Source organism: Schistocerca piceifrons, chromosome 7 (assembly GCF_021461385.2).
Source record: "Schistocerca piceifrons isolate TAMUIC-IGC-003096 chromosome 7, iqSchPice1.1, whole genome shotgun sequence".
Classification (NCBI taxonomy): domain Eukaryota; kingdom Metazoa; phylum Arthropoda; class Insecta; order Orthoptera; family Acrididae; genus Schistocerca; species Schistocerca piceifrons.
In genome coordinates, this window is record NC_060144.1 from 131,282,965 (window position 1) to 131,296,366 (window position 13,402).

The 13,402-nt window shown below is 41.2% G+C and overlaps 1 protein-coding gene across 1 annotated transcript in view; it reads left to right on the forward strand.

The window, feature by feature from the left end:
- The window catches only part of LOC124804928 (polyamine-transporting ATPase 13A3-like), a 395,714-nt gene extending 382,684 nt beyond the window's left edge, over positions 1 to 13,030 (forward strand). The window contains exon 18 of the mRNA XM_047265303.1: positions 10,624 to 13,030. Coding sequence (XP_047121259.1) covers positions 10,624 to 11,633 — 1,010 coding nt within the window. The 3' untranslated portion in view covers positions 11,634 to 13,030. The remainder of the gene's footprint in view (positions 1 to 10,623) is intronic.
- The last annotated feature ends 372 nt before the right edge of the window (positions 13,031 to 13,402 follow it).

A 13,402-nucleotide genomic window follows, 5' to 3' on the forward strand; every position in this document is an offset into this window, starting at 1 on the left:
CAGAGGGGTGTTTCTCCTCCGGTGAGTCTTGCCGACTGACGGGTCGGACGTCTGAGAGCGACTTATGTATCGTAGGAAGTGGGCGTGACCAGAGTTACACGTGATATGCAGAGATAACCTTTGTCAGAGATAAAACTTAACTATCGATCGTAACCTTGTCACGGATAAAACTGTCTAGCAATTCTGTAGTGCTACTGTCCAAATATCACTAAGTTTCATGCCCAGCGAAGCACTGGACGAAACGTTAGGAGCTGAAGAGTTTCATGGACCACGACCTTACATCCCGCAAGGTTTACCAGAAGATATTTCATCCGGTCGTGAAAGCCCTTCATACTTAATTATTTGTGTTGAGAAGTTACATTCAGTTCATGGTTTATTATTTAATTAACATTATTGTGGGTTTAATGAGCAATCTTCATTCTTTAACTTTTGTGCGGAGTTTACATTTTGGGCAATTATTATTCTTTAATTTTGCAAGGAGGTTACGCTTGACTCATTTTTATTATTCAATTTTGTGAGAAGACAACATCTGGCACATTTTCATTATCATTGACTTTTATTTCTAATTTTTCACGGGGAGGTTACACTTGGCGACATCCGGACCAGGGTCGTATTTCTTTGAGAATCTTCTGAGAAGTAGTCAGATATCTGCTCTTATTTACTTAATATAATTAGCATTTTTGCGCAACGCTTTTACTAACTTTGTCACTTTCTTCCACAGATCATCGGCAATTTGTTGCTCTTTGTTGTAATAGTGTTTGTTGGATTTTGCATTGTCTTTGTTTCATTTGTGAATAATTGTGATTAGTGTTAAAATGCCGCGAAAAACTGTTAATAGTACATCGCGAGGTATAGTGAGTGAAATAACCGAGTTAAACAACTTGACTGATAGTACTTGCGACATGCAGTATAATGATGACAATCCTCCATTTGCAGACAATCAGTACGTACTGACTACTAATAATGATTTTGATCTTAGTGATGAACAGACGAATTCAATTGTGTCCTCTGTTAATTTGACGACAATTGATGACGCGGGGCGTTCTGTTGCAATGAGCGCTGCCCAGCTTGACACACCCGGTTTGCAGGATTTACGTGACGAACAGACAAATTTTTCTAATGAAAATGAACAGTGTAATCAGAGTACGACAGATTCATTTGATCCCGGTGTAGCGACTAACAGGCTCATCCGATTAGCAAACATTTTCAAGAATCACAAAATGACCGAATGGTTACACAAAACGTGACAATTGCAGGCACGTCATCAAACAGCACAGAGAATAGAAATGCTAATTTTGGCTCGGATCAAATTATGGCATTATTGCTACAAATTAGTGAAGATAACAAACAATTTAAGGAAAATTTCAAACAACAGAGTGAAGATAACAAACAACTTAGGGAAAGTTTGAAACAACTAAATGAAAAACAAGACAACCTTAAAGATTTCAAACAACAACTTAATGAAAATTCCAAACAACAGAAAGAAAGACAAGATTGCAATCACAAACAACTAAATGAAAAATTAGACAACAATTCCAGACAGCTTAGTGAACAGATCAAACAGCTTAATGAAAAACATGACAGCCTTAATGAAAAATTAGACAACAATTCCAGACAGCTTAGTGAGCAGATTACAGCCACTGCTGCGCAGTGTCATGATACTAAGGAACAATTACGCGAGGAAATTGAGGCTTGTGCTAGGAAAAGTAGCGAAGAAATTAGATCTGTTGCGCAAGAATCAAGAGATATGCAAACAACTGCAACAGAATCACTTAGAGGCGAAATTAGTGCAGTCGGTAAACAATGCTCTGAGAAGGCAACACAATTACGCGACGAGTTTAAGCTAATGACAGCAGAACTTTCGAGCACAATGGATGCAAAGATAGACGTGAAATTCGACCAACAGAACACTCAAATTGACGAACGTTTTAATCTTCACCTACAAAATAGTGATACGCGTTTCCGTAAATTTATACAGGATCAGAATAAAGTAAAACGACAAGTCATGGAAACAATTACTGCTCAGAGACAAGATGACAAACGTAAATTGTTTGCGAAAGCAAAAACATATGTAGACAACAATATTGCTACAGTATCGGACAAAATTAATACCATCGAACAGTTGAACACCGAATTACGTGATGAAATTTCCGATCTTAAATCAAAAACAGATACACACACAGCAGATATTCGGACAGTGACAGACAGATTCGAACAATTAGAACTAACACAGGATTCCGATGTCATCAAAGCTCACGTTAAAAAATTGAACGAAACCACACGTAAATTACAAAAACAGATTAATACTTCTGACACTAAAAACGATGATCAGGTAAAAATACTGACTGAAAAATATGATGAATTGGCCAGTCGTATTGATGTTATTGAAAGTAATAATGACAGCAAATCAGACGATACTGCACCGATTTTGTTTAGCCAATCACCTGAATTCCAAAATTTACAGCAGACAATCAATGAGATCCATTCGTCTAATAACACATTGCGTAGAAAATTGTCAAGTTTACAGCAAGAGGTAACAGAGATAAAAAATATTTCAGTTAATAACACGTCATAGCATACGGCGAATTCTGAACATTTCTCACACTCACACAGCCAGTATAATTTAGGTAATCTGCAAAGAGTACGTGAGTTAGATTCCGAACAGTCCCAATCAAATAGATTTTCATTCAATCCTGAACCGGTTCTGACATACAGAGACGATAATTTTGATTACAAACATTTTCTATCAGTGAGAAAATTTAAAGTATTTAAAAATGACAGAACACAGATTCACCCACTGGATTGGATACAACAATTTAGCTTTGCTTTTCCACCGACTTGGCCTGTAACACACAAACTTGAATTTATTTGCAGTTTTTTGGAAGGCGAACCAGCAACTCGTATGAGACCGATCGCGAGACAATGTTATTCAGTAGAAGAATTTCAGAATGCTTTTCTGTCAGCGTATTGGTCGAAGACGACACAGCGCGGAATTAAAGATCAACTAATTAGTTTACCGAATTATGAGAACTCAAATTTTCCCAGTGTCACGCAATTTTTTGAGCACATGGTCCAACAAAATCAGTACTTAAGTGAACCATACAGTGAATCTCCACTTATACAATTATGCATTTCTAAATTACCATGATCATTAAGAGTGTCACTTTTAACGGGTCAGCAAAAAGAAAATATCTCGGAATTCAGGGATCTGTTACAGCTTTTGGAAGTGCAGCGATCGGATTATTCCTTTATAAACAAAAACTTTTCATATAATAACCAAGGTCAACAAACATACAGCAGCCGGCCGCGGTGGTCTAGCGGCTCTAGACGCACAGTCCGGAACCGCGCGACTGCTACGGTCGCAGGTTCGAATCCTGCCTCGGGCATGGATGTGTGATGTCCTTAGGTTAGTTAGGTTTAAGTAGTTCTAAGTTCTAGGGGACTGATGACCACAGTAGTTAAGTCCCATAGTGCTCAGAGCCATTTGAACCATTTGAAACATACAGCAATTATGATCAGGCACGTAATTTCAATAGCAAAGGTAACAGACGCTTTAGGAACGACAACCACCAGAACTTTAATAGCAGACAAAATTTTAATTATCAGTATCGTCAAAATTATCAGCAGCAGGAACCACATTTTAGTAACAATAGAGGTTTTTCACAACAACGGCAACAAAACCAACCGGTTAGCATACCTAACCAACAACGTAGTCTACAAGGTCAACCAAACTCTAATGTTTTGCCACGTGCACGTATAGTCCCAGCTACAACAAATAGTAACGCACGGCAGCAAGGAAATAACTACGTGCAGAAAACACAGTACTTCAATTCCTATCGCAATGCACCGTATAGGAATGACTATCACGACAGACGTAAAAACAATGAGCACAATTATCAACATAAGTTTAATAACAGTCGGTCTTACCAGCAGCAAAATGATCAGCCACAACATATTCTCATGAATGAACCCGACAGTAGGTATCATCCAGAACGTAATACGTCTGGAAGAAATAACAGAACAGTTCAAATAGTGGAAATGCCACAGCATCCTCCAGAAAATAATAACACGTCAGATAGGATTTGACTAGATACAGTACAGGTCGCATCTTCCAATAACACAAGCACTACTTTGGACACGCAGAATGTTGTTCATGAAAATGTTATTACTTTTGACGACATCCGAGACACTCTTTTACAGGAAAGACCAGTTGTTCAGAAAACCATTTCACACCCTGTCATCGAAGTTAAAATAGGATCATCGAAATTTTCAGCAGTAATCGATTCTGGATCACCTATGTCACTTATAAATGAAGAAACTTTCAACGAGTGTAACAAAGAGAATACCTATCCTACATTACCATTAGGCAAAACGAAAGTGAAAGGAGCAGTATCGAGTAAAGGAGTAGATTTTATTGATTGGCGACTCCATAGTGTCCTGTGCACTACGACCAGATAATGGGTATACTTGGAAGGACAAAAAATGGTTCAAATGGCTCTGAGCACTATGGGATTTAACAGCTATGGTCATCAGTCCCCTAGAACTTAGAACTACTTAAACCTAACTAACCTAAGGACAGCACACAACACCCAGCCATCACGAGGCAGAGAAAATCCCTGACCCCGCCGGGAATCGAACCCGGGAACCCGGGCGTGGGAAGCGAGAACGCTACCGCACGACCACGAGATGCGGGCATACTTGGAAGGAGAGACAGCATTGGTCGTATATTTTTGTTTATTATCGCAAAATCGATTTTCGGTCACTTAGTTACCATATTCAGTGCTGTAATATATAACTTAAATTAGTAAGCACTATGTGATCGCCGTAAGTTTATTGACACCAGTGCTTACTAATTTAAGTTATATATTACAGCACTGAAGATGGTCACTAAGTGACCGAAAATCGATTTTGCGATAATAAACAAAAATATACGACCAATGCTGTCTCTCCTTCCAAAGGAGTAGATGTTAAGTTACAGACGCATTTATCATTTTGTATTGCAGGTCATACTTTTCACTCAAATTTTTGGATTGTTCCCTTATTGACAACAGACGTTCTTCTAGGTACGAATTTTCTGGTACAACACGACGCAATTATTGACTTTCAAAATTCCTATTTAATGTTGAAGGATGAAAATGTACAATTGGCTTTAGAATTTCAGCACTCATTATCTGCAGAAGAACAAACAATTAATCGCACAGAGGTCATTTCCGTATCACGTGGCATAGACTGTAATTCCACATTGTTCACAGATACGTACGTACATAACTATAATACTCCAGACGAAGCTGACTACGACGTAATGCAGATGATTTCTGGTAAAGTTAAACAAAGCAGTGCAAATACAGACGACGAACGCACACAACTACACAACATTCTTTTACAGCAAGCTCCAGTTTTCGACAACATTCATGGTACTATGTCCGGTTTTATGTATGAATTTCAAGTCAAACAGCATGATACATTTAAAGCCAAGCATTATCCCATTCCATATAAAAAAAAGTGTAACCTCCCCGTGAAAAATTAGAAATAAAAGTCAATGATAATGAAAATGTGCCAGATGTTGTCTTCTCACAAAATTGAATAATAAAAATGAGTCAAGCGTAATCTCCTTGCAAAATTAAAGAATAATAATTGCCCAAAATGTAAACTCCACACAAAAGTTAAAGAATGAAGATTGCTCATTAAACCCACAATAATGTTAATTAAATAATAAACCACGAACTGAATGTAACATCTCAACACAAATAATTAAACCTGATAAATCTTATAAGGGCAGCAACGCTGACCTTCGGCCCTGTGAAATAATTAAACCTGACAAATTCTTTCCTCAGTAAAACTGCATCTATATCTGCTCTTATTTAAAAAAAATTTCCGGCACAGCTCCGTGCAATGCTGGCCCATATTTAATTTTGATTCTTGGAGGGAATGCATGGGAAATATTATTTAACTTGAAATGAATCTTTTTCTTTAAAACAGTTACTTTATAAAAAAATTATTATTGGGGCAATTCTTGAACAAATTAATTACAATTAACATATGTTATTAGCTGAGTGCAATGCTGCTTCATTACCTTCTATAACAATATACCTCGTCCCGAATCGTGACCAGAGATGCAAGGAGAGCACGCCGATGATACATGCCGACGGCCGCTCAGTACAACCATCCACTCGCTACACACAACTGCTCCAGACTACTACGGCCGACAGAGTGCAACTCGCAACTGAACACTCGCGCGGTCAAGCGCAGACTAGCAATGATAAATAACTCTCTGGTCAGAGATTCTGTCATGCCTCGCCATCGCTGGTAATGAATACATATGAAACGTACGCGTTTCAAGGTTAACGCCTCATTGCGCCATCAGTGAAATCGACGCCTTTCGTCTTTTGAAAAAGAGGCAAATCGAGACTCGGCGGACCTCGCTATACACCTCCAGTCAGCTCTTATCCAGTTTTTGTGTTGTTTGATCTACTGAAGACATGCAGCTTTTCATACTTTCGGGGGGCAATGGCTCATTTCACACAGGTCTCCATGCAATGTTCGCTCGGATCTGCTTGAGATGGACCTGCATCCACTGAGAGCAGAGATTCCTCTCGGGTTTGGAACCGTTAGTATTTGACAAGGTGCTACACTCGTTATAGCTTACAATCTTTCTGCGTTTCAGCTGGTGAGTGGTAGAATATTCCTTGTAGGCTTGTCCTTGTAGACACATTGGACAGCCCGTGTTAATACACTAACAAAATATTCAGGGATTGGTTATGCTATGAGTCTATACAACAGTCTGGCACGTGCATACACCTTCACTGCTAAGTCAGTAAGGGACGGTCACGTGACCGCCTGGTACCACTTCTACATCACCTGCAGCACTTCAAAGCGACCAAGGTGCCCTTTTAGGTAGTTCAAGCTACCATTGTATCCAGTTGTGAGTTCTTCCAATAGTGAGACCTATCGGTGTTCCTTCGAGATTATCCTCCTCTCCCGCTGTGCAGTAGATGTGGTAAAACTGTGCCTAGATTTCAGTAGTGGAGTGCCCGGCTGTATACCTTGAATTCGTTGTGGCCTGGAAGATGATAGTTTGGCTCCCTCCTTGTAGGCTGCCACTTCACTTCCTATTGGAAGAGGTACAATGACAGCTAGATAATAATGTTTCTCAGTCGGGTTTGGCCATCAGCAGTCGCTTATTGATCTGCAGCTTTCATTCAGGACACAGTCGACTTTCTTTTCATGTATTGATTTGTATTATACTAGACTAGCATACTCGCCAGTAGAGAAACCCATTGACTGAAAATCTCGTTTCCCACCACTTCCTTTCCTCTGAAGTCTATGCGGAACCATCGATTTTGGAGACTATTTCTGAAGGTCTGAATTAGCTTCAAATCCTCGGCTATCTGAAGGTCAGAATGAAATTACTGATAGTGATGACGCTGTGGAGAGGCTGTAATTTAGATCTAACTATTATCAGGCGATAACCAGGACTGTTAGCAGGGGAGGTGGGATGAACTAACTGTGTAATAGTCAATACAGGTAACCGCTTAGGTTCATTGTGCACATTGTTCATTGAGCACAGGCGTGTACACACAGGACAGGTAATAGTTCAGATAAGGAGCAGCGCTGTTGCTTTTGTATCTTGCAAAGCAATGTTTACACCGTTCCAAGTAATAAGTACCATCTTTTCTTACATGTGTAAGAACATTTTTCCAGAGATATGGAAACATGCCATTGTTAAACAACATTGTTTCACTACTGGCATCATTTCCAAAGTTTTTGAAAGAGTTATGTTCCCTAGAGTACTATCCTACCTGAGTAAAAATGATATCTACAGTAAATCACATTTTGCGTTTCAGAGGAGTTCTCAAACAGAAAATGTCATTTACAGGTTCACTCACCAAATAATACAAGCGTTAAAGAGCAAAATAAAGATTGCTTTTTTCTGCGAAATAATGCATTTGACTGTGTTACCCACAAAATTCTCATAAAGTAAGGTTTTATGGAGTTGATGCTATAGCCAACAAATGCATAACACCATATATAACCAAAAGGAAATGTAATAATTTAACCAAAGTAAGCAGGGCAGACTCTTATGCCTGGGGAGTAATCATGTACGGAGTTGCACAAGGCTCAATCTTTGACCCACTATCGTTTCTTGTATACATCAAACATACAATAAACAGAATTAGCTCTTGGACACGATTTTAGTATTTTAATCAGTCCACACATAAAGTCAGGAACAGAACAAATTCGGAAAAGACATCAGGCAAGTCACAGAATTTACTCTGTGTGTAGGTAAATAAAAACAATGTCACATGCACTGCGCTTTCATTTTATTTTTGGCTGTGGCATACTACACCATTATTAATTAAATATAGTTCTTGTCCCACAGATCTGACCAATATTTTTCCCAGCTGGACTCTCTCTGTTCTACTACCCATCTGCCTGTTATTTGGCTGAAAAATCCCTGATTCAACAATGGCCTCTATTAATTACTAGGGATCATCAGTCTAGTGACTGATTCGACGCTGCTCGCCACTAATTCCATACCATCCTCTTCGTCCCAGAGTAGCACTTGCGCCCTACGTCCTCAATTTTTTGTGGATATCTTGCAGTCTCTGTCTTCCCCAACAGTTTTTTATCCTCTACAGCTTCCTTTAGTACCATAAAAATTGTTTCCTTTCTTTTCACATGTCCTATACTCCTGTCCCTTATCCTTTGCAGTGTTGAGTACACGAGTGTTTCTTCGCTATACTGGCGAGAATCTCTTCATTATCTCATCAATCCACCCAATTTTCAACATCCCTCTATTTCACAACATCTCAGACGCTTTGATTCTCTCGTTTTCTTCTATTTTCGCACTGTCCATGATTTACTACCACACAGTGCTGTGCCCCAAAACGTACATTCTCAGAAATTTCTTCCTCAATTTAAGACCGACGTTTGATACTAATAGACTTCTCTTGGCTAGGATTGCCCTTTTTTCCCGTGCTACTCTAACAAACATCCTTGTCTCGTCCTTCATACGTTATCTTGCATCCATGGAATCGGAATTCCTTAATCTCGTGTGCTTGATTGTCACCAACTTTGATGTCAAGACTATCGTTACTCTCATTTCCTCTACTCCCCATTATTTTCATCTTTTCGTCAGTTTACTCTCAAAAGATATTTTGTGGCCTGTGGACTGTTCGTTCCATTCACTAGGTCCTGTGATAGTTCTCCACTTTGCCTGAAGATAGCGATGTCATCAATGAATCTTATTATTGATATCCGTTTACCCTGAAGTTTACCTCCTCCTGCTCCTCCATCCCCCCCCCCCCCCCAACCCCCACCCCACCATCCCCGCGGACCTTGACCCCTCTTTTTGTTTCCGTCGTCGTTTCTTCGATTTATAGACTGAATAGTGGGGTCGAAATACTGTATCGCTGTCTTACACCTTTTTAGTCAGAACACTTCATTCTTGGTTCTACATCACCCGTCTTTGTTTACAGCTTACTCTATTTTTTCCGAATTCTCGGACCATTTCACGTTGTCCACCATCAGTTTACAGAGTGGTCCATTGAGCGTGACGGGGCCAAATGTCTCACGAAATAAGCGTCAAACGAAAAAACTACAAAGAACGAACTTGTCTAGCTTGAAGGGGGAAACCAGATGATGCTATGGTGGGCCCGCTAGATGGCACTGCCATAGGTCAAACGGATATCAACTGCGTTTTTTTAAATAGAAAACCCCATTTTTTATTACATATTCGAATAGTACGTAAAGAAATATGAATGTTTTAGTTGGACCACTTTTTTCGCTTTGTGATGGATGGCTTTCGTGAGATATTTGGCCCGGTCACTATCAATGGACCACCCTGTAGATGCAGTACTTTCAGTAGGACCGATCTGGTGATATGCCATTGTTGTGTACTCGGTCTCGTAAAGGGACATACTGCCGGGAGAGTGGTGTGCTGACCACATGCCCCTCCATATCCGCATGCAGTGACGCCTGTGGGGTCAGGTTGACACGGCGGCCAGTCGGTACCCTTGGACCTTCACGGCCTGTTCGGGCGGAGTTTAGTTCAGTTTTAGTATAATGACTAGAGTAAGTTTTTCGGTTACACTTGCCTCGGTGTGGAAATAACGGCGTCCCCTCGCCGACCCCCATCCCTACGACCCTTGACCCCTTTTTATGGTTTCTGTCGTCGTTTCTTCGATTTATGGACTGAATAGTGGGGTCGAAATACTGTATCTATGTCTTACACCTTTTTAGCCAGAACACTTCATTCTCGGTTCTACATCACCCGTCTTTCTTTAGAGCTTACTCTGTTTTTTTCTGAATTCTTGCACCATTTCACGTTGACCACCATCAGTACAGATGCAGTATAGATGCGATCTGGTGATATGCCATTTGTGTGCAATGACTACTGGTCTCGTAAACAGACATGCGCCAGGCAGAATGGTGTGCTGACCACATATCCCTCCATATCCGCATGCAGTGAGGCCTATGGGTTCAGGGTGACACGGCGGCCGGTCGGTACCGTTGGTCCTTCATGATCTGCTTGAGCTGATTTTTGTTTAGTTAAGTTTTGTTATAATGACTAGAGTTCACATGTGCCTTGGAGTGCAAAGAACGGCGTCCCTCTGCCCGCAGCCATGTGCGGGGACGGAGCCAACGACTGCGGCGCGCTCAAGGCGGCGCACGTGGGCATCTCGCTGTCCGAGGCGGAGGCGTCGGTGGCGTCGCCGTTCACGTCGCGAGAGCCCGACATCTCGTGCGTGCCGCGGATCGTGCGCGAGGGCCGCGCCGCGCTCGTCACCTCGTTCGGCATCTTCAAGTTCATGGTCGCCTACAGCATCGCCGAGTTCACGTCGGTGGCGCTGCTCTACGGCATCGACAGCAACCTCACCGACTTCGAGTTCCTCTTCATCGACATCTGCCTGGTGGTGCACTTCGCGCTCACCTTCGGCAACACGGAGGCGTTCGCGGGGCCGCTGGTGCCGGAGTCTCCCATGACCGGCCTCTACACCATCACGCCGATGCTCTCCCTGTGGCTGCAGGTGCTCGTCATCGTCGCCGGCCAGACCGCCGGCTTCTACGTGGTGCGGTTCTTCCCCTGGTTCGAGCCGTTCGACTTCGCCAAGGTGCAAACCTACGCGTGCTACGAGAACTACGGCGTCTTCTCGGTATCCATGTTCCAGTACATCATCGCGGCGATCGTGTTCTCCCAGGGGAAACCCTACCGCAAGTCGGTGTACACCAACCGCTACCTGCTCGCTTCGCTACTCGTTATGACGGGCGTCTGCGCCTACATAACCGTCTACCCGGCCCGTTGGATCATGAACTTCCTCCAGATCAAGCTGCCACCCGCCTACGACGTGCGCGTCGTCATACTCTGCATGGCCGTCGTCTCCTTCGTCGTCGCAATGTTCCTCGAGAACTTCGTCGTCCAGTACCTGGTGTTCAAGAAAGCCCGCGCCAAGTTCTCCGTCTGCGGCCCGAAGGGTTCGCCGAAAGCGAAGCTGATCGAGGAGATGCGCGAGGACATCAGTTGGCCTCCCATCACCAAAGAAATTCCCCCCATCACTATGAACGGGATCGCCCCGACGACGTACAAGATCGATTACAGCTCCGGAGATACTACCGCTCAGACGAAATTATGATTTTGTCGGTGGTTAGTTTTTTATTAGACGGCTGACTTAGGCGGTTAGACAAAGCTTTATTGTAGGTAGTGTCAACACTGCTGGAAATAATTCACTGAAATAAAATAAAAATATCTGAGGGTCGTCGAGAAAATCCCGTTGTTGTACTGGTGGAGAATGTACAAAATTCGTATTTACTTAACTTCCGTCCACTATCGTAAGGAATGCAGAATGGTGCCACAAAAGATGTAGAACTTGCACAATTTGTACATATGTATATATTTCCCACGGCATTAATTTTTTACTGTCGTATTAGATACATCTTCAGATTTGAACTTTCTTCCGCGTGTAATATTCTCAAAATACGCTGCAGTGTGTTCTAGCATTCTGATTATTATTAGGAACATCCAACCTAAAAAATCTGAGAATGTGTCCTACCGATTGTTGCCAGATTTTAAAGTTGATGGTGTTATAATGCAACAGTTTGCTTCTACTCCTTACAACTGAGTGCCTACGCGGTGTTTCTGTCAGCTAATGAAAAAAAATTAATTAGTAGACAAGTTCCTTCATGAAAGTTCCAATTTTGGCAGACTACCGAAAGGTCAATAAGTTCCAAACAGAGTACAAAATGAGAGCTGTTTATCTCTTTTTGACAGAATGTTTCACTTCCTATTTGTGCAGCGTTCAAGTAAATGTTAGACTAGTTCCTTGAAACATTCCCTCTGAATTGAGCATAAAATTTGTCCAGAACATATTAAGAAAGGCAGGAATAAGTTTTAATGGTGGGTGATCTGATAAATCTGTGTAATGGTTATTTTGTTGCTCTACATCAACTGCTGCGATAGGAGCCACGTGTGTCTGTTTCGTGTAAAGTATGTTTATGTTTTGTGTTGCATAACGCAGATGTCTGACAGCTGACTGCCATGCAGTCAGTCACATGACAGCTGAATATCGATGTTAAGAGTCTTGTCTTATCATATGTATTGGCATCATAACGGTGAATCATTTAGGAAGGTTGTGAGGTGATACGTATCAGTATTATTTCATTTTACCTTAAATCTGTACATCCTCTGAGCTTCAGGAATACAGTATATTTCCTATCACGCTATTGACTTAATTATTTGATAAGCACAATTGTCCCAAGTATTTAGAAAAAGGTATTATTCGCTGAAAACCTTGTATTGTGACATTTTCTGTCAATTTGCTGTGTTTCTGTTCTAATTCGCTGATCTGTTTGTCTTCAAAGCATATAAACAGGTACAAAAATATATGGTACCCACGTTATTTTTAAGTACGCAGTATGCAACTTAACTGGTAAATTTCTGAGGTCAATGACAATCTTGTCTTCAAACCACGATTGATATTTTTTCGTTACTATTATTAGTTTATAAGAAATGCAAATTACTGTTGTTGTCTCATGTATAGATTTCTTACTTCATGATAACAAATAAAAGTGAACGTAAAGGAAGTATTCATATTTTGTGTTTAAAATGCCTACCCTGCAAGATAAAAGAAAAGACGCACTAAGATGCACTGCGAAGTTTCAGACATAAAATAATGTAAACAGATTTAATACATTGCCATTCTATAGTGACTACATATCAAGTCCTAGAAGTTAGCTAGTGTTGTTTTCAGACCTTATTCTGACGTTGTACCACAATAGCAAGTCAGCAATCACGCGAACTACTAAGACATATAGAAGAAATCCCACTAGTGGAAAATGTTTTCAGTTTCATCAGTCACGCAGAGAGTATTAATATCGTTACACTGAATTAACTCGAGACACATTG